Genomic DNA, 22,893 nt, shown 5'->3' on the forward strand with positions numbered 1-22,893 from the left:
GCGTAATGCCGGAGAATTGAGGCTTCCCTCCGCCCTGACAGTCCAGCCGCTGTGTGGCCTTAGGGCACTAGCTGGTTTGACTGGGACAAGCGCTGGAGATCGAGCGGAATGGCGATTAATGAGAGAGGTCAGAGAACCTGATTGACAATGAACGTGAGTTCAAAATAAATTGGATTATTTTAAAAGCAAATCCCCCCCCTCCGCAGACAAAAGTGGGCGCAAAGAGGGACGCCTCTTTTGCAATTGAACTGATAAGCGATATGAAAGGGGAGAGTGGAGGAAATACAACGAGAGTGTTTTGAGAGAGTTACTTGATTTTCGTCATCATGGGGCAAGTTTTTCGAGTCGTGAAGAAGCGGTAGAAATTGTAAACGAAAAGGAGAAAATGGCGGCCCAGCAGAGAAAGCTGAAAATGAAACTGCCAGGCAGTCAGAGCCCAAAACCAGAAGAGGGAGCAGACATCATTAAACTGCTAGTGGACATGCTCAAGCCAGTGATGGAACAACTCGATGGTATTAACCAGCAATTGACCATGATGAATAAGAACTTTGCATCTCAACAGCTCCAGCTGAATGAAACGGAGAAAAAAGTGGAGCAGGCAAATGAGAAAATTAAAGAGATAGACACCATAAGCAAGAAACTGAAGAAAAGAATGGGAGAAGTGGAAATGAAACAGAATGTTCAAGAAAACCTTTTGCTGCAGTTACAGATGGAAAAAGCTAACATGATTCTCAGGTTCCAGGGAGTTCCTGGAGTTGAGCGGGATGACCTGAGGAAGGTGCTTAGCAAGATCATCACTCCAGTAATAGGCTTAACAGCGGAGGAGCTTGTAAAAGAAATGGAGCTAGCCTATAGGGGATACTCCAATTATATTTTAAAAAATAGCCTGCCTGGAGAAATAGTGGTCAGATTCTCAAGAAGACAAACCAGAGATGCCATCTTAAAAGCGACTTCAGCAACTCCACTGAAAATGGGGAATGTATTCATCAAAACTTTAAAAGACATTCCATTTGAAATTCGACAAAAGAGGAAAAACTACAAGGATTTAATTTCTTTCCTTCAAACTAATGGAATATCGTACAGATGGGCGATCCCGGAGTGTGTCATCTTTAAGATCAACGATAAAAGAGAGAAGATAGACTCCACTTTCAAAGCCAAAGAGTTTTTGCGGTGTCAGCTGGGAACAGAGGAAGAGTCTAAGGAGGAAGAAACAAAATCTAGTGACTCTGCAACCTCTGGAACGGAAGAGGACTCTGCTGTAGAGAAGGGTGCAGGTCCCACCAGAGTTGTATACGATTTTAAAGACAGAAAGCCAAAGTGAAGGCAGAAGGACTCAGAAAATAGCCTTTGAAGCGAAGAACAAGAAGATGATCAGAAAGCTCTCTCATAACAACTAACATATTAACACATTTGAAGCTGTGATAAACAAGAACTCTACAAGTATATTGTGATATTAACACTTTTAGTACTAACACTTATACCAACAGGGATAAGATCTCCTCCTCTTGGGGTTTTAGCATAGTGTGGTTATCTTTCCTTTATCCCTAGTTGTAGTCCCCTTCCCATTATTTTCTTTGTAGTTCTGTAGTCTATTGCAAAATAAAAAAAATATCCCTTCGGGGTTTTTTTTTAAAAAAGAACACTTGTGTCCCATTGGGAGGAGACTTGCAATAGACTTTGGGGAGCCTTGCCAACCAAACTCAAACTGCATGGGATATCACTAGCAAATGAGGGTTTATTTGCAAAGAACATGACCTTGGCTTAATATGCTCCCTCTCTCTTCCTATGGTATGCTGAGACTGACAGAGGAAGTACTTCAGTCTAACTCCAATTTGCTGTGACAAATGTAAGCACCTTAACAAACTGAAGTTAGTTTGTTCCCAAGTAACAACCTGGACTTCCAGTCTTGGTATGCTACACAATGGGAGGAGGGAGGGGAACAGTATGGAAAGCTTGACAGGAAACAGATTTTTATTGTTTATTTATAGTCTGCCTTTCTCACAGGGACTCAAGGCGGATTACACAGTGGCCTATTATGCACACACAGTTTACTGTGGAGAGTCCGAGCATTGAAGCTTTTAAGCTTGATTTCAGATTTAGTGCCCTTTTGTACACACCATTCTTTTTTCTCTGGTGTATTCTGTGCATTTATTCTGCACTTACAACCAAAACCTGCAGTTTTTCCTGATTGGGGTGGGAACGTCACTTTTCACATGGAGGCACCATTTTAATGCTAGAATAGGGAAGGAGGGAACAGAGAGTGTAGAGAGACTTAATCTCTCAGTGGATAATGCCATACCTCCTTGTTTTTCTAGGATGAGACTGTCCAGAGATGCAGTTTTTAATGATGCTGGCCTTTGTTTAGCTCAGATATGCCTTAGGTTCAATTTAACTATCCTGAATGGTTTACCTCCCCATGATTTTCCGGGAGAGTTCACATTTGCTTCACCTCGTGGATGTAGTGTAATAGACTATATGCTAGTTACACCAGCGCTGAGAGATAATGTTAGAGCGTTCTCAATACTGGATCGGGTTGAAAGCGATCACTTCCCCTTACTGTTAACTTTAGAATTTTCCCCATTACTCCATACAGGCACTCAGCTGGGTGTAGAGAGTCTTAGCGCATCATCCAGGCATTCAAGGATCGTATGGTCCAATAAGGCAGCACGAATGGTTGCTGATCTTCTTCATTCCTTAACCGTAGAAAAGTCTATTCCTTTATTAAATGATTTGGAAAAGACGGTAGACTGCCCTATGAGATATGATAAAGTAGTCAAGTGTGTTTCGGAGGCACTGAAATTGATGTCACAGCAACAACAACTAGCAAAGAAAACCTCTCTGCAGGGCTGGTTCGATAGTGAGTGCTACAGAATGAAGAGTCAACTGCGTGCTGTGTTTCATTCCTATAGGATTTCGGAATTAGTCTATCCTCCAGCTGAGTATTTTGAATTAAAAAAGGCTCTACATCAGCTTTATAAAAACAAACAGAAGGCCTTCTTGTTAAAATGCTGGGAACCCCTCCTACAAGCTACTATTAATAACGATACTAGGAAATTTTGGTTCCTAATTTCCAATACTATGGGAGAAAATTGCCCGCCTAGCTCCATAATAACTCCTGACTCTTGGGTTGAGTATTATGCAAAGATTTTTTATGAGACTGGGGAAAACACAATAGACGTGCCTGGCAACAGTTTAGATGAGTGTGCGGAGTGGCCCCCGGTACAGGCTGAGGAAGTTGAAACTTTAATTACATCAATGAAAGTGGGGACAGCCCCTGGGCCTGATGTTATACCACCTGAGGCCATAAAAGTTTTCTCTCAGTGGTGGTCTCCCTTTCTGGCAGATTTATTCACTGCTATAGATAAGACCGGTCAAATACCAGATGACTGGAAAAATGCCATAATAGTACCGATCTTCAAAAAGGGAGATTGCCAGCTCCCAAGTAACTACAGACCAATAAGTCTTTTGTCCATCATTGGGAAGCTCTACGCCAAACATTTGGCCACAAAGCTTAAGTCTTGGATATTAGAGCAGCAAGTCCTTGGGATAGAGCAGATTGGGTTTTGTCAGGGCAAGTCAACTTTAGACCATTGCATTGTCCTTAACCACTTGGTTAATAAATACAAATCAGGGAAGGGTATGAAATTATATGCGGCTTTCCTGGATCTCAAGGGTGCCTTTGATTCGGTGCCCAGGGATATTATGTGGGAGAAATTAAGTGACATGGGGATAGACAAGCGACTACTGTTCTTGATTAAAAATCTGCATTCTGGAAACACCTGTCAGATTAGATATTCTAAGAAGGGGGACTTAACAGCTAAGATTCCCATTAACGTGGGAGTTAAGCAGGGCTGCATTCTTGCGCCAACCCTGTTTAACCTCTTCTTAAATGATTTAGACCCCTTTATGAGGAGTATTGATGGCCATTGCCCTAAACTGGGTGAGAGGCATGTCCCGTTACTTTTGTATGCGGACGATGCTGTCCTGCTCTCGCTCTCAGAAATGGGGATGAAAAGGATGCTTGCTCAAGCTCTTGCTTATTGCAATAAGAACAAGTTGTCCCTGAACTTCGATAAATCCAAAATCATTGTATTCGAGAAAAGTTGGAAGCCCATTAAGTGGATTATACAGGGGGAAAAAATCGAACAAGTCAAATGCCATAGATACCTGGGCATCTATTTCAATTATACTAACAGCTGGGCTACACATATTAAAGAAGCAGTTAAGTCATCAACTAACAACGCCCTTGCTATTGCCCGTTTCTTTTACACCAAAGGACATCAATATATTCCCACTGCTCTTAAAGTATTCAACCACAAAATACCCGCCAAACTGCTTTATGGTATCCCAATTTGGGTCTCGGCTTGTAATGAAGCTGTAGAACGTGTTCAATCTAAGTTCCTGAAGAAAATCTTGGGGCTACCAGCTTGCGTACCATATGCAGCTATGTGCCTGGAGACAACCCAAAGACGGTTAATTACGATGGCATGGACCATAACCTTCAAATTTTGGCTGCGCCTTCATTTTAGATGTGGCCCAAACAGTCTTGTGGTGCACATGTTAACTGAATCCCATCTATCGACTTGGTTGATTAATATAGAGAAAAAAAATTCTATAATCGGCTTTAGTTTTGATGACTTGGTACTTTTGTCTGAGCAGAAGGCTTTTGCCTTACTCAAACAAAGACTCCTTGATATAGAGGTGCAAGATCTGAGAAGACTGGCGCACAGACATTGCTCTCCCATGAGTATGGGACTTTCTTTTAGCCACATTTCCTCAGGATACCTGGCAAAACTGATTCAGCCCCATCTTCGTAGGGCTTTCATGCTAGCACGGTTCGACGTCCTTCCCTCAGCTGTTCTATCGGGAAGGTTCAAGAAAATTCCCTATAAAGATAGATTGTGCCCCTGTGGGATGGGGGAAATTGAATCCATTGGACATGTGCTATTGCACTGTAAATTACACTATGACATCCGTGTTGTTTATATTGAACCTGTGTTGCACCCCCTTTTGGGCCAATCTGATGAGCATAAAATTAGTTCTTTATTGTCTTCGCATAATATAGAAATTCTGGAACCTGTAGCAAAAAATTTTTATGAGGTAACTAGGAGGAGAGGCTCATGTTAAGGCAATTCGGAATGTGATACCCCTCCAGCCTATCTTGAGGCTCTGCTGCATGTGTATTTGATATTTTATGCCAATAAAGGTATTGTATTTGTATTTGTAATCCTGGGCTTCTGAAGACTACCAATATGATCCCCCCCCCAATTTGTCCACTAAAGCATTCAAAAGAAAAATGTTTTCAAAGCTTTCCTATCCCAGTGTCTCTCTGTCTTTACATGTAATGTCAATTTCATTCCATGCTGATGATCCCTCCTTTATTTTGTTTTGTTTGTCCATCCCCGTTCCACCACTCACTCCTCTGTGCCTGCCACCGCTGCTGCCTCCTGCCACCAACTTGGGAGGCTTCTTAGGCAACAGTGCCACCACCCTGTGCCCTAGGTAATGCTGCTCCATGCCCTGATGAGGCAGTGATGGGAGAAGCAGCAGGGCTGGGCACCCAAGAGCACCCAGGGGTGGGGGGTCTGGTCAAGTGGTACAGGCAGCCAACAAGAGAGCAACTACTGAGGTTCCCAAGTAAAAAACTGCCCTTTTTCCTCAGCCCCTTTCCTCAGGCAATAATATGGGCATGATGCGGAGCCCTTAGAAGTCGCTGCTTCCCAGTTGGGTGGGAAAGAGGCACTGTGAGACTGGAGCTCCTGAGCAGCTCCCATGAGTGTGGGGTGGGGCTCGGCTTTCACCCCTTTCCTGCCATGTGAGGCACTCAGAATAGCCCATTTCTTAGCAAGAGGAAGCAGCAACAGGAGGAGTCAGGCCACCTCAAGAGGCACCGCCACTGCCAGCTGTGGCACCATTGGGGAGGCATGGCGGGGAGCAGGAGCAGGTGCTGCAAAGGTCACTTTTCTTTTTACCAAGATGTAGTGGATTCCCTGTTGTGTTATCAGCAACTGTAAAAAATGGAAACACAGTAGCTGATAACATTGCTTGCTGCAGCCAGAGAAGCATGTCTTTTCCCTACCTATTTTTTTACAAGTGGCATTAGTCTAGCAAAACTCTCCTTTCGCTAGAGTTATGCTACTTGTTAAAAAAAATAAAAATGTAAAATAACAAGACATCATTTTAATCATAGGCTTGCTTCTGGAGACTGCAAAAATGCCCCCCCAAAAAACATTGTTCACTGAAGCATTAAAGAAAAAATTACTCAAAAGCTCAAGGCTTCCCATCCCAGTATCTGTCTTTCGTTACATATCTTGTCAATTTCGTTTCATACTGACAATACCCCCCCTCCTTTATTTGGTTTGCATGCAGTACTGAAATCCTTTTTTCTCCCCACTGTGGCCACTTCTGTTTGCCTGCTTTCCAATCCTCCTTTTAAGTCAGTACCAGCAGGGAACTAAACATCGTGCAGCTCATTGTAAAGTCTCCCCTATTGTTTTAAGTTTTCTATTCTCTGTGATCATAGTCTACCAAAAGTTACCTTTCACTAGACTAATGAGCTCGTCAAAAAAAATTATAAACAAGGGGGAAATGGAGCTTGTACACCAATAAAGGGGAAAGATGGTAGAAAGTGCGGGGTGGGCAGACCAACCTCAATGTGGGTGGGGGGCTGGCCTCTGAGGGGCAGGAAAAGGGCAGGGGGGATCCAAAATAATCTGTATGCTTTAGAATAACCTTTGGCTTTGAAGTGAAGCAAGGGGAAAGACCGGCATAAAATGACTCTCAGAAAACCTGGAGAAACAGTGACCAGAAAACAAACTGAGCACTGAAGGGGGGTAAATCAATGCAGAACAGAGGAAAAAACCATTGGACATGCACAGTGAAAGTGATGGGGATGCAGAATGACAAAGACAACCTGACAGACATGCATGGTGAAGGTGAGGGCAAACACCCATGCATAATAGGCCAGAGTGAGTCACTACAATCAACAAAATGGCACAGTCAATAAACAATGGAATAGCAATAGGACTGTAGTAGTCTGGAACCAACCAGAAATATAAAGATAGGACTGAAGCAATGCATGAATATTAACCTGGCACATTAAACAGTGCAAAAATTACATAGTAGGATTCTATTTATAGTGTGTTGTACACAGTAGAATATACCACAGTCCCAGTGGCTTTGTAAACCATTTAGTACCTTATTATCTGTGTAGAAAAGACCTCTTGAATAATTAAGTTCTGCATAGGTTGTGGAAAGCAGGAGAGTGGGCCCCTTCCTAACTTCCTTGGACAGGCCATTCCATAAGGTTGGGGCCATAACAGAAAAAGCGTGTGTACAGGCAGTTTTGCCCATTTGCAGGTTGGCACTTGCAGAAAGCCCTGCCGAGATAAGCAAAGCTGTCATGGTGGAGCATAGGGGGAAAGGCTGCCCCACAGATAAGAGAGGCCAAGGCTATGAAGGGCTTTGTATATGATAGCCAATACCTTAAACTGAGAGCAGTAACTAATGGGCAACTAATGGAAGGTATGCCAAATTGGAGTAATAGGGTTGCCAGCTCCAGTTTGGGAAATACCTGGCTGATTTCTCCAGGGGAACTGATCTCTGTTGTCTGGATATCAGTTGTAATCCCAGGAGATCTCTAGCCACCACTGGAGCCTGGGAACCCTAAGTAATATGCATGCTCCATCTTGCTCCCAATAATAGTCAAACCACAGCATTCTGCACCAACTGGAGTTTCTGAACTGATTTTGAGGGGAGACCAATGTCCAGTGCATTGCAATAGTCTAGTCTCGATGTTACTGTGGTGTGTATCCAGGTGGCCAGATTAGCTGTATCTAGGTAAGGAGCCATTTTACAAGCTATGCTGAGTCGGTAGAAAGCCGTTTTTGAAGCTGCATTAACTTGCTTCTACAGCAATAAAGTTGGATCCAGAATAACTCTGAGGCTTTCAACTGAGTCAACAAGGGTCAGCTGAACTCCATCAAAAGTGGGGAGCACAATGTCCTTCAAGATCTCCAGCTTTCCAACCAGCATCACTTCTGTCTTTTCATGGTTTAGTTTCAATTTTTTTCACCCTTAGCCACCCTTTTCCCCCTCCCCAGGCCACAGCAGTCCAACAGGCATTCAGGATCTCTACTGCACCCCCAGATTTGGATAAGGATGCATTGAACTGGGTCGCATCAGCATATTGCTGGCAACCAACACCAAAACTATGAATGATTGCCCTAAGGGCTTTACATAAAGATTGAAAAGCATGGGGATAGAATTGTGTCCTGTGGAACCCCACACTGATGATAACTGGTTTCCAACAGCAATCAGTTGAGCCTGATCCATGAGGAATTACTTGAACCAGTTCAGTACGCAAGCCCTAATACCTACTGCTTCCAAGTGCCTCAACTGAGATCATGCACATCACAAATAAACTCCAGTTTGTTTTTCATGAGGCCTGCATAAAGCTTCCATAAGGGAGATTCCCTTGCCTCCCCCTACACTGAGAAAATTATTTTTACATAATGGGACCATAAAAGACTGAGAATAAAAAACAGCAATATAAAGTTATTATCATCAAAAACTCTGTTTTACATATATACAAATTTAATCAATCACCTTAATTTCACTTGATTAATGTTAGAATATCTACCCTCTTTAAAACTTAGCTTCTAGTGACTAAAATTACTACTTGATATTTTGTGCTCATAGAAAAAGAAATCACAGCTGGGAAACACTGGCTGTGCTGACAACTTCCCTAATATTTATTTTTCGTAACCCAGGACTTTAAAAAACAGAAAACCAATTGTGCGTTCATTTGCTGTTTCTTTTGTTGTTACTTTGCCTTGTGTATGACAGAGAATAAAGGCAAAATTAAAAATGGTTGAAATAAGAATGGTTCAAGTACCTCAATAATCCTATTTCATTTATGTTAGCTGCTAAACTGGAATGTTTACAAGTTATGTAATTCCTGGTGTTTCCTGTTTTACTGAGCTGTAAATTTATTGAAATATAAATGAAATTCTGACTGGGAAGAGCCAGAATAATTTTTCATTATGTCTTTATTGTTTTTTTAAGGGAATCATAGTTCTAAAGAAATCAGGACATTCCATGGCAACACTCACAGTTCTCAATTTCTTAGCAGCATGTTTTCAATTACAGAAAATTGGATTTATTGTTCCAAAGGAGAAAGCTTGCAGTGACATACTCCCTATGGGAAAGGGTTGTGGCTCAGTAGTACACCACATGCATTCATTCAAATCCCTGGTTCAATCCCACAATTTCAGTCAGATGGTGTTGGGAAAATGCTCTTTGTACCTGAGATTCTAGACAGCCATTTTCAGCCAGAGTAGAAATTTTTTTTTTTAATTAAAGACCAATTGACTCATTTATTATACAGTAGCATCATGTGTTCATATGATTGAGCATATGAATTACAAGACGTATCCTGTCACTTTGAAGATTCAGTCAGCAAGGATTACACTGGATTGCCTCATATGTCAATTTCATTTCAGTTAAAGGTATCAGTTGGTTTGTTGTAGGCTGGCATGTGTGGAATACTGTGCAGAACCATCAAAATAGAGGTGGAAGGTTCCCAGATCTCATGGTTTAGCCCTCTTTTGCCTCCTCATAATTCTCACCCAAATATCCCTGCAGATAAACTAGCACACCATCTCAGTCTTGAAGTGCTACAGTCCAAAAATTGCTGTGCCTCACAAATTTTGTGGATCTCTACATTAACCCTTTCTAAGTATGGATTCAGTTTCTACATACTAACAAAAGATTACCCTTTCTCTCATCTCCCTTCACCTGGTCCCATAAACAGAATTGTAAAAAATAATGGGGGGAATGACAGCCAGCACCATGTAGTGGTTGGAATGTCACACTAGGATCAGGGAGATGCAGGTTTGAGCCCCCACTCTGTCATAGAAGCTTGCTGGGTGATCTTGGGCCAGTCACACACTCATGGCCGAATGTACCTCACAGGGCTACTGTGAGGACAAAATGGAGGAGAAGAATGAAAGCCATTATGGGTGCCCATTGAGAAGAACAGATACGTTTCAGGAAGGACAAGCCACTACTTTGCACCTTAAAAGTGCAAGATAAATAGAAAAAGACCTGTTATTCAGCTTATTTGTGATTTAGCTGCTGCATAAATATTGAGAAATGATGCAAGAAGTATTAAAGCTTAGAAATAACAGAAATGGTCAGAAGAATACTCCATCCAATCTGAAGCCACTGCTTCTTGTTGCATGCCCTCATTAGCAATGAGTTCCTTCATCTGTCCATTCACACAATTATTGTGTGAACCTAGTGGCAGAAATAACAGTGAGCATTGAGTTGCTGTTGGAAACTAAGTCAACTCTCAGACATTCAATGAGCACATGAACATTTTACTGAAGATCAGTTGCACAACATATTGGAAATGCTTACTTTTTTCTTTCACTTTCTAGTATTCTGAATAAATCTTTGAAGTACTGGGGCACGCGAACAATCACATTTTCTGAAGCATCTATATCCTTAAGGTGAGGATAGAGCTTAGTGTCAATCACCTTCTTGATATACCCCAGCCAATCAAACTGAAAGACAAATAAAGATGTAGTTGTTGTCTCTTACAAATAGGAAAGAAAGTTCCTACTATTCTTACTTGCCTACAATTAGCTAAATGACAAAAGTGTTGCTTATTTTCAAGATCATTGCACAACAGCACAAATATTGCAGAACATAAATAAAAATGCAGCTGTATTTAAATAATAATAGTGAACACCTGTTTCTACTAGTTTCATTTAAATTGCCATCTTATGCACGTCTGAAGCACCTTTCATTTTGAAAAGGTAATTACACAGTCCAATCAGGCATTAATACAGTCATTTTCCAATTAACTTCAACCAACCTGTGGGATCATGGTGCTAAGCTCTGATATGTTCATTTTGTTGTACATAGATTCACTGGTTCGATTCTCATGTGGAATGATTATCTGCAGAATACAAATGGAAACAAATTCTTATCCTTCCTTATATGTCTATCGTGGTTCTGGTAACATTCACAAATCTATTAATATATACTTTTTTCCAGAAACTATGCCCCAATAGCAATAAATTACTGTTAGTTTCAAGAAAATCCATTATTAAAATCCATTATTAGGTAAATAGCAAAAATCCCTTTAGATATTTAAATATTTTGAAATATATTTTGCTCCATGTAATTCTATAGTAAATGTAACACATTTTATCTAGATTTATCCACTCATCCATCCATTCATTCATTCCAGCCTGACTTTATAATACCCAACTACCTCAATTATGACATGAACTGATTGGCCCAGGCTACCCTGCTGTCATCATATCTTGGAAGCTAAGCAGGGTTAGTACTTAGATGGGAGACCATCAAGGAAGTTCATGGTTTCTATGCAGAGGCAGGCAGTGGCAAGCCATTCCTGAATATTTCTTGACTTGAAAACTGTATGGGGTGTCCACAAGTCAGCCATGACTGGACAGCCCTTTCCTTTACCACCTAAAATATTTTGTTAGGAACAGGCAGTTCTAGATCCAATGACCAGTGGATTGCAAAGGAATCATTGTGAACAAATGAGGCTGTTGTCACAATTTATTTATCTATTTAATTTATACCCCGCCCTCCTCACTGAGGGGGGCTTACAAACAGTTCATAAAATACAATTAAATACAATTAAAAGCCTATCACAGGCATAAAAAATACTTAAAATAACAGTCATTTAAAACATAAACACATAAAATGCTGGAACGTACTCAGGCAACAGGAGCAGCAGTTCTAATGACATAGCTTAGGTGACTGTTGGATGTCAGTACTTTCACACCAGCCCAGTTCTCACTTATTATGCAGTGAGCACAGGCTAGGGACCCCGAAGGTAGGACCCAGGTTACAGACTGAAAGGCCGGGGCACAGGGACACTCCTTGGTGTGTAGAGCGGCTCCTTAGTCGAACACCTGGTGGAAGAGCTCCATCTTGCAGGCCCTGCAGAACTGTAAAAGGTCCCACAGGGCCCTGATCTCTTCCAGGAGCTCATTCCACCAGGATGGAGCCACCACCGAGAAGGACCTAGCCCTGGTTGCCACCAGTCTGGCATCCCTGGGTCCTGGGAGGGCCAGCCGATTTTGTGCCTTTGAATGCAGTGCTCTCTGGGGAACATGTGGGGAAAGGCGGTCCCTCAGGTATGCTGGACCCCGACCATATAGAGCTTTAAAGGTTAAAACCAGCACCTTGAAACAAATTCTGTATGGTATTGGCAGCCAGTGTAGTGCTTTCAGTACCAGCTGGATGTACTCCCGCATGGGGATACCCATCAACAGCCTGGCTGCCGCAATCTGCACTAGCTGCAGTTTCTGGATTTGAGAAAAGGGCAGCCCCATGTAGACAGCATTACAGTAGTCCAGTCTTGAGGTGACCATCATGTGGATCACTGTTGCCAAGTTGTCATGTTCGAGGAAGGGAACCAATTGCCTAACCAGCCGAAGATGATAAAAAGCTGATCCGGCAGTGGCTGCTACTTGGGCCTCCATTTAGTATGCAATTAAAATGAAGCCTATTTAGCATGCAATTAAAATGAAGCCTACTCTATGAAGTTTCTTGCCACTGAAAGCCAATGGCACATGGCTGCCCTTGCTGCCAAAAGATTCAGTCAGTTGAAAAATATGAAGTTAATGAAATTCTGAATGGCTTTGGAAAGTTTATGTAACTAACCATGTCTGTTGTATAGGCCCAAACTGCTTTTAGTTCCTCTTCCAGTTTCCATGTGGGTTGGGGGTGTCCCAAGAAATCATCTCAATGGATCAGGAAAAAGAACCAGACATATTGCACCATTGGTCCACAATATAACCTCTGACTGGCTTGAGGGATTATGTGACTGACTTTATTATTAGTCTGAAGAGCTTCCCACATGCTGTCTCTATACTCTTCTTTCCTTGTATCAGTGGCCAAGGGCTTTTCTCTGTCCATACACCAATCTGTTTGTGGTTCAACTCAAACTAGTTCCCCCATTTTCAGGGGCCTTAATCCACCACCTCCCAGCTGGCTGGTGGGGGGGATCTCCGCCTCTGAGCAGTCCTTTCCATGCTTGACATGCCCAGGACAATGACATCACCTGGAGGTTGTGTGGCAAACGCTCTAGCATCCCCACATGAGGTGCCCTGCATGATGATGTCACTTCTGGGTGATGTCATTGTGGTGTGCATGCTTTGCGTGCATGCCAGAAGACTCCAGGAAGAAGACTGGGGCTCCCCGCCAGAATACGATAAAGACCTGGCAACCCTACCCCAAAGTACCTCCAATATTAAACTCTATAGTTACGCACCAGTCCACCTTAGTGACAGTTCTCAATTCCAGTCACATTTGTCACATCTTTAATAGCACTTGGTTTTAATCCATTCACACAGACCCCAGTTACTTTTACTCAAACACTGTGCACTGAACAACAGTAAGTGATGGGACCACAAGCACATTTCAAATAAACACTGAAAATAAACCTTTAAAAAAATTGAGTAAATGCTAGAGCATAAAAACATTCCTGCATGTAGAGAAGACAAAAATAAAGGGATAACACTGTCCAAACAATGGGGTGATGAAGTAACTAAAAATATTTTTACACCATCTTTTTTCTAGTGTACTTTAACCCCGAGGTTGTACTTGTGTCTTATGAACAACAAATGGATGAGCAGCAAAGCTCAGCCTGCCACTGAAAACCCACTCCTGCCTTCCTTGGACTATATACTCACTTACACTCACTACTCACCTGATAGAGAACAATGTTAAATAGTTCTCCAACCCATTCAGTCCTCCTGTTCCGACTTCCTACGGATATGCCAGCTGTCACCAGCCTAGCTGAAATCACATATTTTACAAGGGTACTAACCTCAGCAATTTTTACTTCCAGTTTAAGCACAGACTTCATGTCTATTTCAGCACGCGAAGCATTGGCACCCAAAAACACAGCGGTATCCACCATGAATTGCAACAGGGCATCTCTGTACTGCAATGGGAGAAGAACTCACATTACAGTGTTCTAAACAAATGAAGTTTTTACCCAATTAATGTCATGTTGTGCACCAAACAACACATGAAAATTAAATGATCAAGAGTCAACCAGAAATCTATTCTCCTATTTTCATTTTTAATTTCTCAATTATCATACTATTCAGCACCATAGTCATTATTCCAAAACTTTAATGCAACTCAGGTAAGTATTCCTGGGATTTTGACAAGCAAGAAGATAGCTTGGAATGGCCTTATATGGTAGGAAATTATTGAATGAATATAAGACACAGCTTTTCCCCCCTCCCTCACTGAAAACATTGTTCTGTCCTTAATTCTGCAGGACAATTGTTTTCAAGTGTTAAAAGTTTTGTTAATCATTATACTGTTAAGATTTCTGATCAAGTTATTACTGGGTACAAGGATGAAAATATCAAGGGTTTTTTTTCTTCTTCTTTTTCTCTATAGAAGCAATGATAGCTAAATAGACCATCCAGGTTCAGGGGCAGTATACCCCGGCATATTATGCTGGATACATTTAATGGGGTAGAACTATTGCTTGTAACCTTCCCAAATATTTGGTTGGTGATTACTAAAAGTAGAATGATGGACTAGGTGCACTTTTGATTCAATCCAACAGATCTCTTTATGAAGAGAAGCTGACAGTAGGGGTGTGCGCCAAAAAAAAAATTGTTATAATTTCAGATGTGGGTGGAGGGTTACCACAATTGTTTTCAAGTAGGATTCAGATCCATTCCCCCCCCCCCCAATTCTGGAGTTCAAGACCATTATTTGCAATGTATGTGATGTTCTCGGACAGCTGTTTATAAAGATAATGGCTCCAAATACACAGAGCACAGTCCTCCCTCTAATCTAAAGAGCCCCTAAGTTTCAAGGAAATTGAACAACAGGGTTTTATTTTACAGACCCCACAAAGCAGGTGACTGTCTGCCCAGCCACACTTTTTTCTACTGATTTCTAAAATGGTACTCAAGCAGCAGCCTAGCAGTAGAGCTTCAAATGGCCATGGCTTTAAAAAAATAAAAACCCTGTCTGCATTTTCCTACTCTTATAGTGACTGACTGATGATAAAGATTTACCTTTTCATTGAAAACTCTGCATTTGCCATCCTTATTTCTAGTAGTCTGTTTCTTGTCATAAAGTAGAAATCGCTTCCTTTGCAAAACATCCCCCCTCCCTCCCTGTTGGTCTGCCATTATTTCCTATGGGAGATTTTTCTAGAGGGCTGGAGTGGTTATTTTTCAGCCAAATGACATCAAAATTGCAGCAGAGAGATTGTTGCTTGTTCTGTAAAGAACCTCTATGTTTCAAGTAAATTGGGCCGGGGGGGGGGGAATTCGACAAGCCCCTGAACATAGTGCCCGCAGCCCTCTATTTTCCCAGCCACAGGAAGTTGCAAAGAACAAAATGGCTTTCTCTTCCCACCCCAAAAGAGGGAGGGGAAAAGAGGGAGGGAAATATAACTGTGGCTCTCTGTGGTTTGTCTTCAAAGGTAGTTGGCAGGAAGTGCTCTATGGTCCTGTCCTACAAAGATCCAATAAGAAGGGAGAATGCCACTGTCCAAGAAATCAGTAGAATCAAGGAAAAACATGAGCACATGCTGTAGCCAGCTAGCAGCAACCCCCCCCCCCAGATTGTTCAAGAAGGGTTTTGTTTGTAATACCTAAGATTCCCAGATTTGTCTTACCATTCCAGGAAATCACAGTAACAACCCAAACCAGTGATTCCTGCTTATATTTCTGACTTAAAATTTTTGTAAAGCATAGCCCCATGGTACTTGACATTGCATTGTTATACTTCATCTTCAGATATCATAGTTCCCACATCTAAATCCATAAGTTCCTTGTGGTTCTCATTGTGACATCCAAAGGAAAAGTTGCCCAGAAAGTTTAATAAGCTGTAGCTGAATTCAGAGCATGTGCATCTTTTCTGCACATTTCTCTTTTGTACCTTTCAGCAGCAGCCCAACAACAGCCCAAGTCATTTCCATAAGAGTGTGACAGATAGCTGCTTTCAGAGCTTCCCCCAGCTTGCTTTTTAAGCTGGTTTGTTAAGGATTTTTAATGCAGGTACTGTGTGAACCAACTGACAATTTAAAATTAAATCCTAACATTTGCCAGCATGTCCTATGGAGAGTGTGAGACTCGGACACCGGATACCTTTGTTGAAGTGTCTTACTACTAGTACTAGTACTATTAGTACTACTATTATTTCCTCTTTCTTTTTAAAATATTTGTATGCCACTTTTCTTCAAAGAGTGTCACAATTCAAACCAGTGACAATAAAAAGCAAGGAATAACAACAACAACAACAACAACAACAAAGATTCAAAAGTAGGCCCATGTCCACCATATTACAGAATCTGAACACAGATGTCTCTGCAGCATGGATGACAGTCAAGCATATCTGTTTCCACAAGGGGCTACATCTAGTGCAATAGCTGATGAAAAGTGCCTCATGTTACAGATGCCACATTTTTATGCACAGATGCCAGAAGACACATGATCTATAGCCAGATAGCCTTTACAGTTCACATTGAACGCATACGATTGAGATGGATGCATCGTTAAGGAATTAACCATGATTAAGGGGAATGGGAGATGGAAGAAAGAAGCTAATCTGTAGAAAGTCAACTCTTTGGTCAGCTATAAGCTCACAAGTGAGAAAACTTCCAAAAATATCGACCTATATAGTGGCATTAAAAATAAAAGACCTTAACATAGAAATTATTTTACATGCAGAAGCAACACCGATGCAAATAACACTCACAGATTTAGCTTCTGTTGTGTTCTCCAGGTAGTCTTCTCGTGCTGATAAAGACAGTGATGCTTGGTCTAGCTATTTAAAATACACAAAGAAAAACAATGGGTTTTTTTTTACTATTTACACGTATGCAACTCCACTCAGCATGCTGAATAGATAGAAAAAGATACATCAGAATATAAAATTCAAAAACATAATTGTTTATCTTCATTAAATAAATGATTTTAATTATCATTTTCAGATATCATATTAGGGCCTAACCTCAAGTCAAGACTTTGTTTTCTATAAGAGAACAGCCTGACACCTAGTAGCTTTAAGCATTCTGCCATATTATTCCTCAAAATATAAATGTATTAATGTTTGGTGCATTCAGTCTGGCAATTCATTCCATCATTCAGTAACTAAGTAGAATACTGGCATATACGTTCTGTTAATCATATTGCTAATCCAATTAGAGATGGGTTTAATGTGCCCCATAGTTACATGTGCTGCACTGACTTTCAATCATTCATGTACATACACACTAATAATCAGATTCCACGGAGATGTTGTCGAACATAGTGGGAAAGGGCTGATAGTTCCAATCAAGAAAATTAGCTGAAGGGTGGATAATTATGAGTTAGGCTCAGTTTCAAAAAGTCATTACAGAATGACTTCTTTGCATTTCATGAATAGGAAAGAGTTATTTCTGCTATGTATAAAGATTTTATTTGATGTTAAATTAAATCACCCAGTCCTCTAATTAAAACTTTGTTCTCTAGTAAGGAATCTACATGACATCTACAAGGTTAAAAGGTCTCATATTCAAGTCTGTCGCAAGTTCTTGTTCCCTTCACAATGAGTTGGCCAACCATGATGTAAGGTCAGGAGAGAGTCACGGTGGACTAGGGCATACAATGATTATTGTTTAAGTGTGAACTATGAGATGTTGCAAGTGAGCCAGTGAAAACTTTCATCCTACCTGCATGGCTTCCTTATCCGTACCTTTATGATGTGTTCGTTAGAGATCTTATCATCAAAACCGACATATAGTCGGATGAAAACAGAACTGCTATACTGGCCACGAAGAGTAGCCAGGGTCTGGAGCATGCTGAACTTCCTTTCTGACCACAATCCTTCAGGCCCAAGATTTGATTCCAGCACAGGCCAGCGGAAAGGGGAATGTTTCAGCAAGTTTAAGAGAGGTTTTGCATCAGCCTTCTCTATCTTATCTGAGGAGGAAAAAATGAAGCATGATAAAGCATAAATCTCTTGTAAGCCCAATTTAACAGTGGCCATTAAAATATAACGTGCAGACAATAGTACACGGTGTATGAACAAAATAAATCAACCTTAGTTAATATCACTTACCAAAGTTGCGGATGTCACCTGTGGGGTGCTAGGGTTGCCAGCTCCATGTTGGAAAATACCTGGAAATTTGGGAAGTGGAGCCTGAGATGGGGGAGGGGGGTTGGGGAGGGAAGGGACTTCCATGGGATATAATGCCATAGAGTCTACCTTCCACAGCAGCCATTTTCTCCAAGTGAACTGATCTCTGTCACCTGGACAGCAGTTGTAAAAGTGGGAGATTTCCAGCCACCACTTGGAGGCTGGTGATCCTAAGGAGTGCACTCAGAATAAATGCATAGCAGGCCTCTATGACAGGTAAGGCTTTATGTATAAGTAACTTACAATGCAATCCTAAGAACACTTTCCTGGGCGTAAGCCCCACAGGATTCTTAGTAGACTGGCTTAGAATTACTCCTTGTGTGGAACACCTTCCTGAGCAATAGCTATGAAATTCAGTCTTTCCAAAACTTTTTGCACGCTTTGATATGAAAAATAAGATGGGATTATCTTCAAACCTGCATATTGTCCAACTTCTTGAAAACAATTAAAATGTAAAATGTGCATTCAGGTATTCAACATTTGCAGTTCCTTACCTACGGCCCTGAAAATAAAGTGAACTACTTACTCTCATTCATACATGAAGAATAAAGTATTTTGGCCTTCTGCACTGCTTCACTGTCTCGCCTTTTGCTCAGAGGTTTCTCAAGGAGAGCTGAAAAGTAAAATGAGGAGACAACATTTTTCTTCAGCCACCCGGGAGTCTCATTTTCATCAGTTTGTTTCATCAAAGGAATGTGTTTCAGTGGTAGAGCACACTTCATTGTTAAAACAAGAGGATTCCAGGGCAACTGGAATTCACCATTATGTAGGGTTGCCAGCTCTAAGTTGGAAACTCCTGGAGCTTTGGAGGTGGACTCTGGAGAAAATGAGGTTTGGGGAGGGACCTCAGCAGGGTATAATGCCACACAGTCCACCCTCCAAAGCAGCCATTTCCTCCAGGGGAACTAATCTCTGTCACCTGGAGATCAGTTGTAATTCCAGGAGATCTCTAGGTCCTACCTGGTGGATGGCAACCCTACCATTATGTGCCCTGGGAGCATCTCTCCTTTGGCCTTGGGGAACAGCACAGATTTTGGCTTCACATTGGTGAGAGAGCTGCTGCAGGCCCTCTCATTACTCAGCATGTTCTAGAGCAAAATCTAGCCTCTGTAAGTAGGTTTCTGATTCTAATTAATCCCTAGCCCCCCACCACCCCAAAAGAGAAAAGCTCTAGAAAAAGACTACAAACAGCAACATTTGAGCCAATGTTCACAAGATTTTCTTCCATGAAACAATGTCATTCTTCAGTCAGTGACTAAGCACATGTAAAACCTACAAAATGCTGAGGATTGCACGGATGTACTTAGAGTCTGAAAAATTTGTATTCCAGTATTCTATTAAGGAAAACATTTTTTTTTAAAAAAACACCTATTTGACAAAGATCCCTTTTATAATACAGCATTCAAGTGTCACATTCCAAATTCTTTTGTACCAGTCCATTATTGATGGTGGGTTCTTTCATTTTCAAGGTCTTGCTATGAACATTCTTTCAGCAGTCAGCAAAGATGTAACTTATTTCATAACATCAGTCCCAACATAATTCCTTAAAAACACCCAACAAAAGCATTTTATAACTCCAGTGGTATTTCATATCCAGTAATACCTTTTATCAGTTCCAAGATTTTCACTGCGAAGGTAAATTTACAGGTTATTTCAACAACAGCAACTAAATGATGGCTGCGATCACACACACTAAATAATCCACTTTCAATGCACTTTCCAACTGGATTTTGGAAAGTGCATTGAAAGTGGATTAAAAGTTGATTATTTATTTTATTTTATTTATTTATTTAGGTATTTTTACCCCGCCCTCCCCGCAAGCTGGCTCAGGGCGTGTGTGTGTGTGACTGCAGCCTATATCTGCATATCAAGTTTGGCAATGCCAACAATCTGCACTGTCTAATCATAAATATGTTTCAACCCTAAAGAAGTCTAGTACCATCTCAACAAGGACACTGGTTATCAGCTAGTGGTGAGTGTACCACTGGTGGAACCCAGAAGTAGTCTAAGTAGGAAGCAGAAATTTTACAAGATTCACTAAGAATTTGCTCCCCATCAATCCCCGTGCCCACCTGCATGTGTGACATGCAATCTCTTGCTGACCTTACATCCATCTGTGCCCTTTTAGTATACTTATAGTAACCTAGAATACTTGGAGTTTCTCCTAATCCCCCATTCCTCCTGCCCACCAGCAAGTGCCTTTGATTTGCCACCTCCTGCTGATCTTATCTGCCAAGGATTATCCATTGTGTTTCTGAAATTTTTCTGACCTTAAAACATATGGTAAATTATAAATTTAATAGAACAAGTGGGTGACTGACAAGGATTTGCAGGGGCATTTGTTTTTCCACTCCCCTATTATTTCTTCTTTTTCTTTCCTGAAAGCCTCTATAGTCTCTCCCCTTTTCCTGCTTTCTTCACTCCTTCCCACCCATCAACTAAGCTACCTTTATCTTATCCCCAGTCTTCAGCTTTCCTACTCCCATACCCCTGGAAGTCTCTACCCAGGAAAACCATGTCCCAGTTGTATGGTGCCAGTCACTAGGCTGGGTTAGATTGCACAGTGGGGAACATGCAGTGAACAAACAGAGAGTGAGTATAAATGGGAAATTTTCTCAGTGGAGGATGGTAAGCAGTGGGGTACCACAGGGACCAGTACTCGGTCCAATGCTTTTTAACTTCTTTATTAATGATTTGGATTGTTTATTAATCATTTGCAGATGACACAAAGTTGTTCAGGGTGGTGAGAACCAGGGAGGATTGTGAGGAACTCCAAAGGGATCTGTTGAGGATGGGCAAGTGGGCATCAACATGACAAATGGGGTTCAGTGTGGCCAAGTGCAAAGTGATGCACATTGGAGCCAAAAATCCTAACTATATACACACATTGATGAGTTACGAACTGGCAGAGACTAACCAAGAGAGAGATCTTGGAGTCATAGTAGATAACTCAATGAAAATGTCGAGACAGTGTGCGACTGCAATAAAAAAGGCACACGCTATGCTGGGGATTATTAGGAAGGGAATTGAAAAAGAATCAACCAGTATCATAATATCCCTGTATAAATCAATGGTGCAACCTCATTTGGAGTACTGTGTACGGTTCTGGTCACCACACCTCAAAAAAGATATTATAGCATTGGGGAAAGTGCAGAAAAGGGCAACTAAAATGATAAAAGGGTTGGAATGCTTTCCCTATGAAGAAAGGTTAAAACACTTTGGGCTCTTTAGCTTGGAGAAACGGCTGAGGGTGACATGACTGAGGTTTATAAGATTATGCATGGGATAGAGCAGGTTGAGAAAGAAGTACTTTTCTCCCTTTCTCACAATACAAGAACTCGTGGGCACTCAATGAAATTGCTGAGCAGTCGGGTTAGAACAGTTAAAAGGAAGTAACTTCTTCACCCAAAGAGTGATGAACACATTGAAATTACTGCCACAGGAGGTGGCGGCGGCTACAAGTATGGACAGTTTCAAGAGGGAATTAGATAAGCATATGGAGCAGAAGTCCATCAGTGGCTATTCGCCACAAGGTATAGATAGGAACTCTCAGGCTCGGGCAAGTGATGCACTGTATTCTTGCGTACGGGATGGGCCATTGGCCTGATCCAACATTGGCTTCTCTTATGTTCTTATGTTATCTTATGACTTGCAGGGGCACCTGTCAGCGAGCTGCCATTGTGTTCTGTGTTACTTGTATGCCTGTACAGTTCATCCCCCCCCCCTCTGCCTGCTAGCCTGTATTTTACTTTGCTGTAATGCTAAGCCAAACATCTGGAGGACGTGGTGTAGGAGGTGAACTTGAATGCTAGCTTGTTGCCTTTAGAGCCTGGGAACTGCACCTGTGTTATGTCTGGAGATAGTAGTGTTCCCAGGGATTGAGCGCGCAACCGTTTCCTTTTACCCGCCAGCGGGAAAGTGATCCATTGGTTCGGTACCTGGTTCAAATCCCTTTATTATACTTGCCCTGGCTGTTTGTACCCATTCCTAACAAAGGACTTGTTTGAGTATCTTTCCAAAGCTTTGAAATAAATTTTGCTTTTCTGAAATGTGGATTTATTCTCGATGCTTGGGGATCCAACAGCACCTCATTTCCCCCTATATCCCCATCACCTCACTATTTCCTCTCCCCCCCAACCCCTATATTCTCACCTTTCCCTGCTTCCTTCCCTTCTTCCCAACCACCCTACCTTTTATCTGCACCCTATCTTCAACTACATTTATTATTTCATTGATACCCCACCTTTCTCAACAATAGGGACTCAAAACAGCTTACATCATTCTCATCTCCTCTATTTTATCCTAATCTGTGGAGTAAGTTAGGCTGAAAATGTGCAACTGCTCAAGATCACCCAGTGAGTTTCCATGGCAGAATGGTGATTCATACCTGGGTCTCCCAGATCTTAAGGTCTGAAACTCTAACTTCTACACCACACCTGCTTTCTCAGCAACAGCCACAGAGGGCATCCATTTCTTAAAACTACAGGCTCTGCTTCTATTATTTGAGGAAGTTGAGTTTTGGGGTGGATGTATCCCCCTGATGTTTTTGTTTTGCTTTGTTTTTAGTTTTCAGATTTTTCTGCAAAGCCTGGGGCATTTTACTGGTTTATATAAAGATCTGTCTTGACTGTTCAGGACTCAGATCTCCAGATTTAAGTATCTACAAATCTGGCCACTTTCATAATT

General features: G+C 41.5%; 1 protein-coding gene across 2 annotated transcripts in view; it reads right to left on the reverse strand.

The window, feature by feature from the left end:
• PHEX (phosphate regulating endopeptidase homolog, X-linked) overlaps nt 1–22,893 on the reverse strand; it is a 226,349-nt gene that overhangs the window by 141,530 nt on the left and 61,926 nt on the right. For both annotated transcript variants that reach the window (XM_015422949.1, XM_015422951.1), the window contains exons 4-9: nt 18,734–18,820; nt 17,764–17,990; nt 16,786–16,854; nt 13,877–13,993; nt 10,883–10,966; nt 10,423–10,568 (exon numbers count right to left, since the gene is read on the reverse strand). In XM_015422949.1, coding sequence (XP_015278435.1) covers nt 10,423–10,568; nt 10,883–10,966; nt 13,877–13,993; nt 16,786–16,854; nt 17,764–17,990; nt 18,734–18,820 — 730 coding nt within the window. The remainder of the gene's footprint in view (nt 1–10,422; nt 10,569–10,882; nt 10,967–13,876; nt 13,994–16,785; nt 16,855–17,763; nt 17,991–18,733; nt 18,821–22,893) is intronic.

This window comes from Gekko japonicus, unplaced genomic scaffold (assembly GCF_001447785.1).
Source record: "Gekko japonicus isolate JY-2015 unplaced genomic scaffold, Gekko_japonicus_V1.1 scaffold117, whole genome shotgun sequence".
Classification (NCBI taxonomy): Eukaryota; Metazoa; Chordata; class Lepidosauria; order Squamata; family Gekkonidae; genus Gekko; species Gekko japonicus.